The sequence below is a fragment of the Molossus molossus genome, unplaced genomic scaffold, assembly GCF_014108415.1.
Source record: "Molossus molossus isolate mMolMol1 unplaced genomic scaffold, mMolMol1.p scaffold_m16_p_12, whole genome shotgun sequence".
NCBI classification, from domain to species: Eukaryota; Metazoa; Chordata; class Mammalia; order Chiroptera; family Molossidae; genus Molossus; species Molossus molossus.
Window position 1 is genome coordinate 83240378 of NW_023425347.1, and position 18653 is coordinate 83259030.

The 18653-nt window shown below is 38.9% G+C and overlaps 1 protein-coding gene across 25 annotated transcripts in view; it reads left to right on the forward strand.

Annotated features, from left to right (window-relative positions):
• The window catches only part of PUM1 (pumilio RNA binding family member 1), a 131703-nt gene that overhangs the window by 94504 nt on the left and 18546 nt on the right, over positions 1-18653 (forward strand). For 22 of the 25 annotated variants that reach the window (XM_036256370.1, XM_036256369.1, XM_036256365.1 and 19 more), the window contains 4 exons: positions 201-497; positions 1580-1816; positions 15733-16000; positions 17323-17452. In XM_036256370.1, coding sequence (XP_036112263.1) covers positions 201-497; positions 1580-1816; positions 15733-16000; positions 17323-17452 — 932 coding nt within the window. The remainder of the gene's footprint in view (positions 1-200; positions 498-1579; positions 1817-15732; positions 16001-17322; positions 17453-18653) is intronic. The other 3 variants (XM_036256371.1, XM_036256374.1, XM_036256377.1) reach the window with 2 other exon arrangements.

Below are 18653 nucleotides of genomic sequence, written 5' to 3' on the forward strand. Positions count from 1 at the left end.
TGCTATTTTGAAAGTAGAAATATTAAATAAAAGTTTCAAATGAAGGGATCAAAGACAGCTCTCTATAGCTCTTTACAAGGTTTGTGTCTACTTTGAAAAGATACAGCAGAATTAAAAGATTTTCAAAAAAGGATAACAGTATAATTTGGAAATGTGACCAATTCCCTTTATAGCCAGATGGTTTGCTTTCTTCTTTGTAGCTGTTGCAGCGGCCGCAGCTTCAGCAAATGGAGCAGCCGGTGGTCTTGCTGGAACAACAAATGGACCATTTCGCCCTTTAGGAACCCAGCAGCCTCAGCCCCAGCCCCAGCAGCAGCCCAATAACAACCTGGCATCCAGCTCTTTCTATGGCAACAACTCTCTGAGCAGCAATTCCCAGAGCAGCTCCCTCTTCTCCCAGGGCTCTGCCCAGCCTGCCAACACATCCTTGGGATTTGGAAGTAGCAGTTCTCTTGGCGCCACCCTGGGATCAGCCCTCGGAGGGTTTGGAACAGCAGGTAGAAATCAGACTGATATGCTGTTAAAACTGAATTTTAACTATTTTTACAATCTTTATGGAACATTGACAATGCCTGGAACCCTGGACAGATACCACAGGCAGATCTGGACTGAGCCCTGTGGGAATCCAGCCGTCCCACATATCTTTGAGATGATGGACTATTAAAATCAAGATTGCAGTTGGGGCCTATTTCAGGTTTACGCTCGTGTTGCTACTTACTTATATCTCATAGTTGATTTGTTACAGGGATTAGGAAAGAAGGGGAGATTTTTGCAGGGATTGGGGAGAAAATAGAGGGAAATAAAGAAATGTGGATGTTAAAAACAGTCCGGAGGATGGCTTACCGAAAATCACAGGGTAGTGGACTATACAACCCACAGGCCTTAAAGAGTCATGAGTTTTTTGCAGTCTTTTGAAAAGAATTAAGGTGGATATTATGGAAAGTGGGAGGAAGGAAATTAAACCAAGATATTTTTAACATTGTATGGGAGACAAAATAGCAGAAAAGTAAGGTAAACAATGAGATAATTACAGTATTTGTAAAACACTGTGATGTCAAAACAGAAGGGTACGTTTGATGGAAGGTATCTTAAGTTGGAATTGGGGTCTAGCAATAACTCTTGGTTGAACAAACCCATTGAGAAAACAGGCTTTCATATATAAGTCTTGTGTACGGGGCAATACCCCATTTACAAATCTGTTTTCTGTACTTCATTTTTCTACTAGAACCTTTGGGTTGATGAAAGGCATTCTTTTTAGCCCATTTTCTTTCACCTTTTCCATAGCTTATGTGGCCATCAGAGCTTTTTAACCCACCTCACCCTATATAATATATGACACAGGAGCAAGGTAAATTTAGCATATGTGTGATGGTTTGAACAAAAGTTTCATGTTAACCTGAGCCATGTCCTCTTTATTACCTTACCTGCCCCTAGAACTGCCACATGAACAGTTAGGCTGTCTCTGCTGACAAATTTGCGATGGTAAGGAGTCTGGATCAAAGTGTTAGGAACAGGTCACTGGGCTTGTTCTTCAAAGAACAGGCCTGTTCTTATCTGCATTGTTTTAATTCCATTTTAGTTGCAAACTCCAACACTGGCAGTGGCTCCCGCCGTGACTCCCTGACTGGCAGCAGTGACCTTTATAAGAGGACATCGAGCAGCTTGACCCCCATTGGACACAGTTTTTATAACGGCCTTAGCTTTTCCTCCTCTCCTGGACCCGTGGGCATGCCTCTCCCTAGTCAGGGACCAGGACATTCACAGACACCACCTCCTTCCCTCTCTTCACATGGATCCTCTTCAAGCTTAAACCTGGGTAAGAACCATTACTCTAACACCACCTTGAACTCTAGAAATCTCTTGCCACTGATGCCATTAGAAGTACTTTGCATAAGCAAAGGACAACCCCTTTATCCTGGAAGTGTCCTGGGTGTTCTGTGCCTTCCTTGAGTACCTCATGTTATTTAGGCTGTACCTAGATAGCGTAGCAATTTGCGACTTATTAAAGTTTGGATGCCTCCCCCTGTATATTCACTTCAGCTTTAGTATGAACATTTTTTCTTTGGCTGCATGTGAGAATCTTTCATTATAAACACAGTACAAATTCATTTTAAGTAAAGCTAGAAAGCAGATACATAGAGAAAAAGAATGTATTCACCTAATATTACTTACTGCTTAAATATCACCATGATTATTGCCTTATTTTTTAGACTTCTCCCCATGTATACATTTAATATCTTTTTCATATAAAACATTTTATTTTTAAAAGTTTGTCAGATTTTTAAAAATACATTTGTTTATATTTTCTTAAACTATATAGAATGCTAATGAGTATAGATGTGTATTTCCCGATTATATGATTTGGTTATATGTATGGGATTTTAAAATGGTACCATTTAGATCCTAGAAAACGAGGATAAAGAGGCTTCATAAGCAGCAAGCTGTAAGACTGTAAAGACACTTGTATTATCACTTTAATTTTTTCTTTATTGATTTTAGAGAGAGAGTAAGGGAGGAGAGAGATAGAAACATCAATGAGAGAGAACATTGATTGGCCACCTCCTGCATGCCCCCCACTGGGGCATGTGCCCTGACCTGGAATCAAACCGGCGACCTCTTGGTGCATGGGTCGATGCTCAACCACTGAGCCACACTTTAGATGACACATTTCTAAGTCTTTGAAGAGATAGGAGACGGTGTACACTTCCTTCCCCCAGTTATTTGTCAGGTACGGATTTTGAGGTACTGATATATTTCTTAGATGGGGAAGTTGAGGCATACAAGTGGAGTGACCATATAATTTATCATGCAGCCCAGGACACTTTGACACTGAGTTGGGGGTGCTGTTAATTATTCTGTTGTGACAGGCCTAAATATGGACTGTCCTGGGGAAAATGATCATGTATGGCCACTTTGTCTAGAAGATTGCTTCTTTTTAAAATCCTCTATTTATTTATTTTTTATTTAAGGCTTTATTTTTTAGAGCACTTTTAGGTTTTGAGCAAAATTGAGGGAAAAGTACAGAGATTTCCCCTTTACCCTCCGCCCCACACATACATAGCCTTCCCCATAATCACTATCCCCCATCAGATTGGTATGTTTGTTACAGTTGATAAACCTTTTACATGTCATTGTCATCCAGTAACTAGCAAGATTAAAAATGGCTTTATGGACCCAGAAATGAGGACTGACTATAAACAATATGCTTTCATTTGTAAAGGCAAAGACTTAAAAGTGATTTATAAAAACAGAAAAATAAGACTTGAAGGGAATAGGATAATACAGCTATTATTCTAGAATTAATTGTGCTATCTCTGAGTTTGAGAGGTGACTTTTGAGGCAATACTATGTATCTATATAAATACATAAACATTGTGTGTGTGTCCTGAAATTTCATATGTAAGAACTATATAGTTGTAGAACTCATTGTCTCAGGTTCTATTAGAAAAGTTGTAGGGTCGTTTCAGATTGCTATATTGGATAGCTGAAGGAATTGGGGTGCATTGCACAGCAGTGTTTTCTAGTGATAGAATGCCTGGCTTGAAAGACTGAGGGTTAGTGCAGAATTATAAGGGATAGATGAAAGTAGCAGTTTAGTATGTAGATGGAAGGAACTAACATTTATTGTGTAGTTATTATCTGATGCTATTAATGATTTTGGGTGCTGTACATATAACTCTGGAAAGTATTATGCCTACAATACAGAATTGAGGAAACTGATCTAAATATCTTGCCTAGGTCTTCTCATATCTGAACAGATATGGTATCAAACCTTTTTGACTCCAAAGCAGCAATTACCAGTGTACATCCTACCACATGATGTGCCCAGGGTATTTTTTAAACCAGTAAATTATCAGATGCAGTAATCTTACCTTTTAATTCCTTGGTTTAAACATTTGAACTGTGTCATCTCTTACTGAATACTAGACAAACTAAATCTGCAAGGTCAGATGGTCTCTATAGTGAGTATTCAACTCTGCTGTTGAAACTAAAACTTGATCTACAAAAATAGGGGGCAGGCCAGATTTGTCCTGTGGACTGTATCTTGTCAACCCCTGAACTTAATGCTGTGGCTCTTGGTGTTTGAAAATGGAGCTGGAAATGTTACTTGCATGCATGGTGCCTTTTCTCTTTCCAATGTATTAGCAGTTTAATGAAATACTTCCTTATTCTTAATTCATGTTTCTCCTTTGAAGTAGGAATAACTGTTCGTATGAGTTACTTATTTTCTTAATGACTCTTGCTTTCTGCCTGGTTTTATTTTCAACATACCTTCCCTCTTAAAAAATGAACCTTGTTTAAACAATTTAGTTGTACGTGTTTGCATTGCCTTGAATTGCTGCATGTACTACGAAATTATACCTATTCTTGAGGAACTTTGTATCTTGATTGGCTAGGACTTTGCCTTAGTTCATTCTCCTTTAGAAAAGGGTTGTATGCTTTAGTCTTAAATAGAGGTGTGGTACTTGGTTTCTAGCAGTATCTATACAAAGGCCCTAAAGACATTTTGGTGCAAGAAAATTAATATTTCTTTACCAAACATATATTGGACCACACCTCATATAGCTTCTACTACTTCACTGCTTCCACTAGCCATCAGATCTTGAATTACTAACAATCATCCTAAACATTTATTCATTGTGTTCATTCGTTGTATTAAATGCTCAAAGGATTATCCTACACAGGGAAACTTAAACTCAGCATGATTTCATGAATTTCAAAATACCACACAGCTAGTAAATGTTCAAATGCCCATTCCAGCCTGTATTTCTGTTATCCCACTATGGCTCTTTTCTCTTTGTTATCATTTTCACACTTCTTCCCACTGGTCAGGCATATGTTAGGATACTCTCAGAAAAATCAGTGACCTGCTTAGTTATTTTTCTCTCATTATTCAGCAATCACTTTTTGAGTGCCTATATAAGACTCTTCAGTGCTTTTCCCATAATCTATTATTTAAAGACCAAACTTTCTAAAACAACTTTAAATGAATTTATTGAGTTCTATTTTACCATAAAATTATATCATAAAATTCACTCATTTCAAATGTATATAATTCAGTGATTTTTAGTAACTTTCTGAATTGTGCAACCATCATCATAAATAAGTTTTATAACATTTTCATCCCCTCAGTAAGATTCCTCGTGACTATTTACAGTTAATCCCTATTCATACTGCTGATCTAATTTCTGTTTTTTAATTTGCCCTTTCTGGACATTTCATATAAATGGAACCATACAATATGTGATCTCTTTTGTTTGGCCTCTATCCCTTCTCATGCTTTCGGATGAAGTAATACATGTCAGTGGCTTGTTTCATTTATTGCTGAATTGCCTTCAGTTTTATGGTATAACATATTCTGTGTAACCACTCACAGTTTAAGGATGTTTGTTGGTTATGGTTTTTGGCTATTAGAAATTATGCTGCTGTGCACATTTGTATGCAAGTCTTTCTGTGGGTGCATGCTTACATTTCTCTGGGAGTAGAATTGCTGAATAGTATGTTGTTTTTATGTTAAACTTTTGGGGAAGCTGCCTAACTGTAAGTTAGTGTATCATTTTACATTCCCACTAGCAGTGTGTGAGGATTTCATTTTGCACTCTCACTAGCATTTGTTCTTTTTTTTTTAAATCCTCACCCGAGGATATTTCTCAATTGATTTTTTTTTTGTCTCCCAGATAGAGTGGGAGGGAGGGAAGGAGAGAGTGAGACATTGATGTGAGAGAGACATTGATTGGTTGCCTCCGCATGACTGGGGCCAGGGATCGAACTCACTATGGAATTACCTGCCCTTGACTGGGAATTGAACCCATGACTCTTCGATCTGTCGGCTGATGCTCTAACTGCTGAGCCTATCTGGCCAAGGCACCATTTGTTCTTATTTGTCTTATTTAATATAACTATTCTAGTGGTCATGAAATGGAATGCCATTGTAGTTTTAATTTCCATTTCCCTATTGACTAATAATGTTGAGCATCTTTTGATGTGCTTATTAACCACTCATATGTCTTTGGTGAAATGTCTGTCTATTTATTTTTATATATACACACACACATACACATTTTTTAAATATGTTTTTATTGATTTTTTTCTTTTTTATTAGAGAGGAAGGGAGTGAGAGAGAAACATCAGTGAGAGAAACATTCACTAGGCTGCCTCCTGCATGTCCCCTACTGGGGATTGAGCCTGCTCAGTCCATGGGACAATGCTCAATCTACTGAGCCACACCGGCTGGGCTGTCTGCTCATATTTGTGACCCATTTTTTAATTCAGGTTGTTTGTCTTTTTATTATTGAGTTGTAAGAGTTCTTTATATATTCTGGATACAAATTGTTTACGAGGTACATGTTTTGCTTGTGTCATCTTCTGGTCTCTTGCTTGTCCTTTCATCTTTTAAATGGTGTCTTTGGAAGTACAATAATAATTTAATTTTGATGAGATCTGGTTCATTATGCTTTCTGGTATAAAATTTTTGGCCAGCTCAAGGTCTTTTTTTTTTTTTTTTAATCCTCACCCAAGGACATTTTTTCCTTTTTTGTTCAGATAAAGTAGGAGGGAGAGAAAAAAACATCAACGTGAAAGGGACACATTGAGTGGCTGTCTCCTGCACGACCCAACCAGGGCCGGGGACAAACTGCAACCGAGGTACATGTCCTTCGCGGGAACCAAACCCAGGTCTCTCTGGACCTCAGGCTGACGCTCTAACCGCTGAGCCAAATCGGCCAGGGCCAGCTCAAGGTCTTGAAGATGTTCTTATGTGCTTTGTTCTGAAAGTTTTGTTGTTTCAATTCTTATATTTAAGTATATGATCCATTTTGAGTTATATTAGTGTCTTATGTGAGGTGATGGTTCATCATTTTTCATACATCTTTTTTTTTTTTTTTTTGGATTGTTTCTTGCTTGTTTATAGAAGTACAATTAATTTTTGTATATTGATCTTGTAATCTGCACATTTGCTGTACTTTATTAGTTCTAATAGTTTTGGGTGGATTGCTTAGGATTTTCTCTAAATAGGATCATGTCACCTGTGAATAAAGACAATTTTTCCAGTCTTGATGCCTTTTATTACTTTTTTTTCTTGCCTGATTTCACTGGTTAGAACCTCCAATACTGTGTTAAATAGAGTAGATGAGAACATACGTCTTGCCTTGTTCCTGATCTTGGGGATAAAAGTGTTCCTCTTCGGATTTTTTTAAATGTTTTTATTATTATTGTTGTTGTTGTCATATTGCTTTTTTACGGAGAGAGAGAAATACTGATGTGAGAGAGAAATATCGACCAGCTACCTCCTGCATACCCCCTACTGGGGATCGGGCCTGAAACTGGCATGTGCCCTTACCGGGAATTGAACCAGGACCTCTCAGTCCATGGGACAACACTCAGTCCACTGAGCCACACCGGCTAGGCTCCTCTTTTGCTTTTAAGTATGATCATTGTAGGTTTTTCATAAATCCCTTTAATTAGTTTCATTTCTCTTCTATTCCAAGTTTAAGAGTTTTTTTCATGGATGGGTTTTGGATTTTTTCTGTGTCTATTGATGACTATGTGGATTTTATCCTTTATTCTATGAATATGGTATATTACATAAATTTTTTTTTGGATATTAATTCAGCTGGGCATCCCAGGGATAAATCCCACTTGGTCATGTTAGATTCGGTTTGTTAATATTTTGGTTGAGGCTTTTTGCATCTATGTTCATGAAGGATATCTGTTTTTGTTTGACTTGTTATGGTGATATTGACCTTGTGGTGATTTTTTTTTTTTGCATTTATCTTCAGATAGAGCGGGAGGAAGAGAGAGAGAGAGAAAAACATTGATGTGAGAGACACAATCCAGTGGTTGTCACCCACACAATCCCAACCGGGTCCGGGGACAAACCGCAACCGAGGTACATGCCCTTAGTGGGAACCGAACCTGGGATTCTCTGTTCCATGGGCTGACGCTCTTAACCGCTGAGCCAAACTGGCCAGGGCTAAAACACATTTAAAAATATATATTATTATATACATGGTGCGGTGTCCCCCTGCCCCAGCCTTTTTCATGTACTCTGGGAGAAAAGTATTGTACATGTTAATTACCATGGTGTTTAAATATGGCGAACAGGAGTTCAAAAGTTCATAGTCTGTCCAGGTCAAAAGAATACAAGCTTTTAGTTTTATTATCGTGACAGAATTCCTGTCTTTAAATTGATTCTGTCTGTCCTTTAAATTAAAATGTGTATTTAATCCTTTAAGAAAAGCAAAGTTCAAACACCAAGTGATTGTCTCTGTCCCTGCAGTGGATGTTTCTAATTTATTGTTCCATAACTTGCACTAATTTCAGGTTGTTTACTAGTCTTTATGTGTATTTATTTATTTATTTATTTATTTATTTTTAGCCTCACCCTAGGACATTTTTCCATTTTTTGTACAGATAGAGTGGGAGGGAGAGAGAAGAAGAGACAGAGAGAGAGAAACATCGATGTGAAAGGGACACATCGAGTGGCTGCCACCGCACGACCAACCAGGGCCGGGGACAAACTGCAACCGAAGTACGTGCCCTTAGCGGGAACCGAACCCGGGTCTCTCCGGACCGCAGGCCGATGCTCTAACCGCTGAGCCAAACCGGCCAGGGCTTTATGTGCTTTTAGATACTTCTCCATTCTAAATGGAAATGGAGTATTTTAGAATGTCTCACTTGGTTCTGTGAAAGTGACTTATCTGTAAAACTAGCCATGTAAAAATGCTCAGTCTTATGCACTAAAGATAATTAATTTTAGGCTTATTTTAATTTAGGGCTGTGGATTGGGGAGAACATTTTGGTGAACAGTATTGCCTCTGACTGTATTAAATATGGAACCAGATGTTGATGGCCTTTGCCTGTTAGGCATTTCTGTTAGATCTACAGTACATAAAACAAGTGAATGAAAACATTCCACATAGCAAGAGGATGAAATATACCACATGCCTACTGGCAGAAAACCCTTTCACAGACATGTATAAAACAACTGAAGTATATATTAATTAGGCATGATATATTTTTGTTCATCCATTTACTTTAAATCTATATGTGTCTTTGTTTATAAAGTGGGTTTCTTGTAGACAACATATAGGTGGGGTGTGTTTTGTGATCCACTTTACTGTTTTTCATTTGGTGCATTTAGGCCATTGGCATTCAAATAACTGATATAGTTAGATTAATGTCTACCATGTTCCTTACTGTTTTCTATTTGTTGCCTTTATTCTTTATTCCTATTTTTGTCTTTCACACTTTTCTCGTCTTTTGTGTTTTTAATTTATTTATTAAAATTTTTTTTGAATTCTCACCTGAGGATACTTTTTCATTTATCTTCAGATAGAGGTCGGGGGGCACATTGATGTGAGAGACATGGCTGGGGACTGAACCGCAACTGAAGCACGTGCCCTCGACCAGACTTGAACCCCGAGACTCTTTGGTCCGCAGGCCAATGCTCTAACCATTGAGCAAACCAGCCAGGGCATATTTTTTTTTATTGATTTCAGAGAGAGGAAGGGAGAGGGAGATAGAAACATTGATGATGAGGAAGACATCAATTGGTTACCTTCTGCATGCCCCCTACCAGGGATGGAACCCGAAACCTGGGCATGTGCCCTGACCTGGAATTGAACCGGGGAACATCTGGTGTGTAGGTCAGTGCTCAATCCCTGAGCTACACTGGCTGGGCACATTTTTTGTGGTTTTAATTGAGCATTTATATGAGCCCATTTTCTCCCTTTAACATTTCAGTTATACTTTATTTATTATTTTTAGTTTTTTAAATCCTCACCTGAGGACATGTTTGCATTCATCTTCAGGTAGAGCGAGAGGGAGGAAGAGAGAGAGAAACATCAATGTGAGAGAGACACATCGAGTGGTTGCCACCCACACGACCTCAACCAGAGCTGAGGACAAACTGCAACCGAGGTACGTGCCTGAGGGAACTGAACCCGGGACTCTCTGATCTGCGGGCCGACACTCCAACCACTGAGCCAAACCGGCCAGGGCTATACTTTATTATTATTATTATTTTTTTTGTACAGATAGAGTAGGAGGGAGAGAGAGGAAGGGAGAGAGAGAGAGAAACATCGACATGAAGGGACACATCGAGTGGCTGCCACCCGCACGACTAACCAGGGCCGAGGACAAACTGCAACGGAAGTATGTGCCCTTAGCGGGAACCGAACCCGGGTCTCTCCGGACCGCAGGGCGACGCTCTAACCGCTGAGCCAAACTGGCCAGGGCTATACTTTATTTTTTAAAACTTAAACATTATTGATTGATTGATTGATTGATTTGAGCGGAGGTGGGGAGGATTGATTTATTTTCCACTCATTCGTGCATTCATTGGTTGCTTCCTGTATGTACTCTGATGGGAGATCGAACCCACAACCTTGGTGTGTTGGGATGATGCCCAACCAACTGAGCTACCTGGTCAGGCTTAAAACTTTTTTAGTGGTTACCCTAGAGTTAGCATTATACATTTATACATTTACAACTAATCCAGGTCCACTTTCAAATAAGACTTCACGTATCGTGCAAATAACCTTATAATAAGAATGTAATCCTAATTCCTCCATCCATTGCAGTCACATTGTTGCTGTTACTTTGAACAGAATTGTCAGATCAGTTCAGAATAAGAAAAATAATGGTTTTTATTTTTATTACATTAAGTTTCATTGGTGCTCTTTCTTTCTTTCTTTATATAAATTGGAGTTTCCGACCTATGTTATTTTCTTCTCTTTAAAGATCTTGTTTTAGCATTTCTCGCAAGGCACCTCTAGTGACAACACGTTTCTTCAATATTTGTTTGTTTGAAAAAGCATTTCTTCACCTTTGAAGGATAATTTTGCAGGGAACAGAATTCTAGATTGGTTAGGATTTTTTTCTCTTGACACTTTATTTTTTATTGATTTTGAGAGGAGAAACATTGATTTGTTGTTCTACTTATTTATGCATTCATTGTCTGATTCTTTTATGTGCCATGACCAGGGATAGAACCCATGTCCTTGGTGTATCAGGGACGATGCTCTAACCAACAGAGCTACCCAGCCAGGACTCCCTCAACACTTTAAATAGTTGACTCCTCTCTCTTCTTGCTTACATTTTTTCTGAGAAGTGAGATGTAATTTTTTGTTACTCTTCAGGTAAGTTTTTTCCTCCTCTGGCTTCTTTCAGGACTTTTCTTTACCTTTGATTTTTCTGTAGTTTGAAGATGATATGCCTAGCTTCAGTTTTTCTGGCATTTATCTTGCTGATGTTCCATGAGCTCCCTGGATCTGTGGTTTGGTGTCTGACATTAATTTGGAGAGCTTCTCAGTCATTATTGTTTTAGATACTTCTGTTCCTTTTTTTTTGTCCTTCTGATATTCCCATCACACACATGTCCTACCTTTTGTAGTTGTCTTACAGCCTGTGGATACTCTGTATCTGTTTTTTTGAGTGTTTATTCTCTTTCCTTTTTTGTTTTTGAGGATTTTATTGCTGTAACCTCCACCTCAGAGATTCTTTCTTTATCTGTGTGCAGCCTGATATAAGCCCATCAAAGCCATTCTTTATTTGGTTACAGTGTTTTGTTTATTTTTAGCATTTCTTTTCTTAATCTTCACCCGAGGATACTTTTCCATTTATCTTCAGATAGAGTGGTGGGGGTGTGAGAAACATCGATGTGAGAGAGACACATCGACTTGCTGCTTCCCACATGACCCTGGCCAGGGCCAGGGACCGAACTACAATTGAGGTATGTGCCCTTGATTGCAATTGAATCCATGATTCTTATGACTCTTTGGCCTGTGGGCCAAATGCTCCAACCACTGAGCCAAACCAGTCAGAGATCTAGCATTTCCTTTTTATTCTTTCTTAGGATTTCCATCTCTCTGCTGACTTTGTCCATCTGTTCTTGCATACTGTCTACTTTATCTATTAGAGTCTTTAGCATATTAATCATAGTTGTTTTAAATTCCAGGTTTGATAATTCCAATATCCTTACCATGTATATTTCTGATGATTGCTCTTCATTTTCAAATTATGTTTTTTGCCTTTGATATGCCATGCTTTCTTTCTTTTCTTTTAAATAGCTAGGTTTTTTATACTGGGTAAAGGGAATGGCTGTAAATAGGCTTTTATAGTAATGTGGTGGTGAGTTGTCAGGGGAGTCCTGTGATCCATATATCATTTGTTTAGTAAGCCTATGCCTCTGGACTACCAAATTCAAAATTGTTCCACAGCCGCCGCCGCCCCCCCCCCCCCCCCCATGGGACAGGATGGTTTGAGTGGGGTGAAGTTATATATTTCCCTTCCCCAGGTCAGTTAGTTTCTGATTATGACCCTGCAGGTGAGGCTCTGGTTAACTAGTTTTCCTACAGGGCAGGCTTTGTTAATTTAAGGATGTAGTGCTCTGGCATATTTAAAAATCGTTTCTTTTCCCCATATGACTGGGTTTCCCTGGAGCTTTAACTCTCTGAGTTGTCCACACTGAGCCTCTTGCAATTCATCAGTTACAATGCAGGTGTTCCTCTTCAGTACTGGTTCTGGCGGTGGTTTTTGTTCCAGTTCCTGTGCTGGTAAGCTATGATATAACCTGTTTGTCTCTCCAGTCTTAGGGGCAGTGGTTTGTTCTGTGTCCTCCCTTCTCTTATGGATCCAAGAAGAATTGCTGATTCTTTGGTCTGTTGAGCTTCATACTTGTTAGGATGGAGTGGTGACTTCAAAGCTCTTTACATGTAGAACTGGAAACCTGCATATACTAATTTAAACAAAACATTTAAATCCTTAATTTCTATGAAATGTTGTCATGGGACATAGCCCAATGTCAAAATACTGTGGAAACTTGAGATCACTAAGAGGCTCCCTTTGAGGTCTTGTGTGAAATGCAAATTCAAACACTTTTAGGGGCTACCTTCAGGGGTATAGTAGTTTGGGTACAAAAATATGTAGATGTGTAAACCGTAGTGAACTGGAAACACATTTCTGAGTATTCCTCATCTAAAGGAGGTAACTTACCGATGGCCTACCATTTGCCAGGTACCTTCCATAAACAACCAAGAAACTACAGTTTTAAGCAAAAATCTACTTTTAGCATTGGTTTACTGTTTAGAGGGAAATTAGTTGGCTCAAGCAAATATGCCTGTGAACTGTGTCAGTTTGCCGATTTTAATGGAGTACCTGGGAAAACTTATTTTTCAGATTTGTTTGCTTTCTTTCTCAATAACAAAAGCTGTATGGATGTGTGTGTGTGTGTGTGTGTGTGTGCCTCTGTATGCTGTTTGTCATCCAGGGAGACCAAAGTTCAAAATCAAAACCTCAGGACAAATGTATAAATCATTATTTTAGGCTTTACCTGTGATGTGCTCCAGTCAGTGTTAAGAATTGGTCTATATGCTTTTGGCCACAGTAACAGAAAATCTAACTTATTGTGGCTGAAACATTAAGTGCATCTGTTGGCTCATACAAGTGTAGAAGTAGGGCAGTGCTCAGGATTGGTTCCTGTCATTCAGCCTTGTCACAAAGAACCTGGCTACCTTCCATTTTATAAGGATGTGTGTCAGGTCTTTTAGGACTATGGTTCTGTTTCTTTGTTAATTTGTTACTTTTCCTTAAGTGCTTTTGTTAGTGACCAGGTTCTTAAGATACCTTGGGATTATTTTCAAAACATTGTGTGTTCATGCCATTTCTTCTCCTGAAGCATGTTCCTTTCTATTATCACACTCTCCCAATACCTGTGACCTACTTGATTACCATCTCCTTGCCCATTTCGCCCCAATCTCATATCAGGGAAGAAAATAATTGTTTCTGAAATAAAATAAAGAACAGCATGTGACCACTGTTCTCTATTCTTATAAACTCCTCTCTTCCTTTTCCTAAAGTAATATTTTCTATTTGGATTAAGAAATATCATGGAATTTCACAAGAATAACAGTGTCCTTTAGAATAAGGAAACCTGATATAGCTGGGTCTGAAAATGAGTCTTGTGTAGTTGCAAGGGCACTGATTCTAAAATCAAGAATCCTGTGACAATTTTGGCCATGATAATTTGTCTTTGGATGAGCATTACCCCTCTTTGGACCTTAATGTTCTGTTACATAAATAGGAATTAAAACTTTTCCAAAATGTCAGTGAGAATTTAACAGAAAGTATATATAGAATGCTTCCATCATAGAGCCTGGCTTAGGACAAATGCTCAGTAAAAATGTTTTACAAATTTTAACACTGAGCCTTTCCTGTTGGTCTCATCACTTTCATTGAGACCCAGACCTTTGAAACTGAGCCCTAGAATTCTGTGGAGAAATCTAAGCTGGGTATATTTTTGTAGCTACCATTAATCTCCATTAAAATTCATGAAGATGGTGACTTTTCTCGTGGATCCTGAATTGTGAATTTATCTATGTACTCTTTTTGGTTTATGTGTATTTCTTATCTACTTTGCTTTTTTGTTTAAAAGGAGTGTGGGTACACCAAAAACCAAAGGCTTCACTTTTTTTAATATAGTACAATCTAAAGTTTAAAAAATTCCATTGTAAAAAATATAAGAATATTGGGAATATATACTCTTATAATTTATTGCTTTCCTTTACACGTTTTTTTAAAGATTATTTTTTAAAATTGATTTTTGGAGCGAGAGGAAGGGAGAGGGAGAGAGAAACATCCAATGGCTACCTCCTGCATGCCCCCTACTGGGCATCAGGCCTGTAACCTGGGCATGTGCCCTAACTGGAATCAAACCAGCCAACTGAGAGCTAAACTGTCCAGGGCTGCTATACATTTGATAAGCCTTTTGGTCTTGTCTCTATTATTTTTGTCTAGGAATTCACTCTTATTGTTCCCTTGTCATAGTCACAGCAGCAGAATCAGTGTCTTGAAAGTTGTTGCTGCTGTAATCATTTCAGGCTCTGTCTCAACAGGTGTTTTAAGAGCTGCCCATTCCTGATGAAGAACTTGAAAACCTTCCATTTCAAAGCATATGTCCTTTTTCCCTACCCCTTAAGTGTAGTCCTTGTCCTGGGGTGCCTTAGTGATTTTCAGACTTCTATTTAGTGGTGGAGCCATTCCTTTAAAGAGTTGGGGGTGGGCCCAGCCAGTGTGGCTCAGTGGTTAAATGTTGACCTGTGCACCAAGAGGTTACCGGTTCGATTCCTGGTCAGGGCACATGCCCAGTGGGGAGCATGCAAAAGGCGGCCATCGATGTTCTCTCATCGATGTTTCTCCCTCTCCTTTACTCTCTCTCTCTAAAGTCAGTAAAGAAAAAAAAAAGAGTTTGGGTTGGGGTTCCTTTATAAAACAGGCAAGTCTGGGAAACCTGATTTTTTAAATTATTTTTTTAGGGGAGGGTTACAAATGGGAGAGTGGGGATTATTCCCTAATGGCAAGAATCTCCACAGAGCTCAGAGTGGAAAACCACTGAAGTCTCCATGCATTTTGTGTTTTCTGATTCCTGGTGCTCAGGTGCTGCTCGGCACGGCAGGCAATTTCAATGGCTACACTAACTATTGCTCCATTTTTGTTAGCAGTGTCCTGTCAGTGGTTAAAAGCATTCCTCTGATAACGTTTGTGCAAAAGTTTTTTTCCAGCTTGCTCAGTTGTCCTTATCAAAGTCGTGGCACTAATAGAATTGAATCTTAAAAGCAACAATTGAAAAGGAATCAGAGATGATGCAGGCTGTCATGTGTGGGATGCTTTTTCCACTCTTGAACAAAGTTCCTTAAGAATGAGTCTTGAGTTCTCCTGTTCTGTAACCAACAGGAGGACTCACAAATGGCAGTGGAAGATACATCTCTGCTGCTCCGGGCGCTGAAGCCAAGTACCGCAGTGCGAGTAGTGCCTCCAGCCTCTTCAGCCCCAGCAGTACCCTTTTCTCTTCCTCCCGTTTGCGATATGGAATGTCTGATGTCATGCCCTCTGGCAGGAGCAGGCTTTTGGAAGATTTTCGAAATAACCGGTACCCCAATTTACAACTGCGAGAAATAGCTGGGCATATAATGGAATTTTCCCAAGACCAGCATGGGTCCAGGTGAGGACTTGGCTTTGGCATTAAGGTAACCAAAATCTTAATGCCTTAAATTCCATGCTTCAGATAAGGTATACACTAAGTAAACTGCCATAAAATAATTGAAACAGTTTGTTTCTTAGTGTACTTCCCATTATTTCAGAGAAACTTGGATCATGAGGGTCATCAGATACACAAGTGTTTGAAAGAGCCATTTAGAAATGGAAATTGGGATTCGCATACATAATTAAAACAACCCTTTTTATCCTTCTGAAAGTTTAGCCTAGTGTTTATAGTTCATGAGAACCTCACAGAATGGCTACAATTTAAGAAACTGAAACACCAACCCAAAGACATCCATCCATCCACACGTTTGCTACTTTAAATCCCTATTAAGAACTATTCAGATGTAAATTTGGATCTCTGCTGTTCAGGAGTAAGACAACTCCACCATTTTTCTTTGTTGTTTCATTCTACAGAAATGAGAGTCTGCATAGAGGTGAGAGGGAAGAAGTTACTACAAAACAGAATTTAGCTTGGATTACTCCTCCCTGTTTGACTTGTCCAGTGAGCTTCACAGAAGCGGGGCCCTGGTCCGGGGGAGAAAGTATAATTAGGATGTTATACACCCTTCTTTGCTATTTGTCTTCATTTCTCTTTCTCTTTGTGCCCACTGAAACAGCTTCTAAAAAACCCACTTTCTTACTAAGTTCTGCCAACTTGCTACTGGGCAAGGATTTATCGTATTTGGATCCTATAGACCAGATTGAGAGACAACATGATTTTTCTGATAGTCACATGAACCAAAAAAGACAAACTAAGGAGCTACTACTTCCAAACACCCTGCAGACATTTAAACGACTTGTTCCACATCCTTAATAAATACTGCTTTATATGAATATGAGGCCAGTAATATAGTAAGGGCCATAAGCTTTGAACTTCTTAATGTGGGACTGGTTTCTAAAGGAAAAAGTTATTGTGTTATGCCCACCTTCACCCCTCCTCTCTTTTCCTGTTCCCCCTTTTCATCTCCCCCTCAAATTCACATATAAATACAATGTTGTACATGTGTCTTACTGTAATGAAGTATACTAAATTGTAAATCTATTTTTAAAAGCTAAGTTAAGTTAGGGTATACTTCACATGATAAACCTTTTTAGAAAGTGAGCTCAGGATTCATTTAAATAACTGTTGTGTGTTTGCACCCCCATGCACCTGTGCCTGTGTAAACGCACACATGTATATATTTTCAGAAATGATACACTATACAAACTGGGCTAATTCTTCTTATTTATTTCCAAGTCTTCCTAAAATGCTGTAATTGCCCTTTTTACTTTGTACTTCAGATTCATTCAGCTGAAACTAGAGCGTGCCACGCCAGCTGAGCGCCAGCTTGTCTTCAATGAAATCCTCCAGGCCGCCTACCAGCTAATGGTGGATGTTTTTGGAAATTACGTCATTCAGAAGTTCTTTGAAGTAAGCCTTTGTTCTTTCCAGCCTTTGACTTTAGAGAATCTCCAGAACATTTTGATTTTCTTTAGCTGTTTTAAGAATTGCAGTCCCATTCCAGTCCTCAAAATGAAGTGTGTGTGGTCTTTTTAAAGAGTTTTAAAATGTTTTCCATTCCATTTGTAGCAGTGTATCATTTAAATACCCAAGCAGATGATGACAGTCTATTTTAGAAATGTATATGGAGAACCATTGTCTCCATTTAGGATATAATACATTATTTCTTTTTTTCTTTTTTAATTTTCACCTGAGGACATTTTTCCATTTTTTGTTCAGATAGAATGGAAGGGAGGGAGAGAGAGAGAGAGAGAGAGAGAGAGAGAGAGAGAGAAACATCGACGTGAAAGGGACACATCGAGTGGCTGCCACACCTGCACAGCCCAACAAGGGCCAGGGACAAACTGCATCCAAGGTACGCGCCCTTAGCGGGAATCGAACCCGGGTCTCTCTGGACCGCAGGCTGACGCTCTAACCGCTGACCCAAACCTGCCAGGGCCCAGTAAATTATTTCTTAATGTTACAGTAGTTTTACTAAAATGTCATTTTTGGAGGAAATAATTCTTTTGAGATAAATTTAGCAGGACCACAAGAAAGTGTTCTGAAAAATGAAAATTTTTATAGGATTCCTAGAGAATTTTCTTTGAACACCGACTCTAGTGTTTTTCATCATAAACTATAGTTGTGAAGATTGCTCAATGCTTCTTGAGTCATTCTTTGGGCTTGGCTTCTTAGTTTTCCTCCATTAATGTGAATAATGTCCACTTCTGTTTACATTGTCTTTGGTAAGGATTATCGAGACTATTGGATTAGTGTCTGTTCCCTTACTAAACTCTCAGAATGGTGGGATTCTTGCCTTATGGTAGCCTTGGTGCACGGGATCAACAGCCCCAGCTTTAAGTCCACAGAGGAGTGAAGCATTGAGGTGAAGACTCGACCGCAGGGAAAGTGCTGGAGCTGTGCAGTACCCGCCGCAGAACAAATCTGTCAGCTTCTTAGGTCTTACTTTGTGTGATTTTTGTGAAAATTAAAAAAAATCACTCACAGCCTGTATCTTCCAAACTTTTCTCATAAAGACTTTAGTTTTTTGACATTTAATTCTCCAGCTATGGACTAAGAAACCAACCTAAAAATGGCTTCTCATTTTGATTTAGAATATCTTTTCACTGTA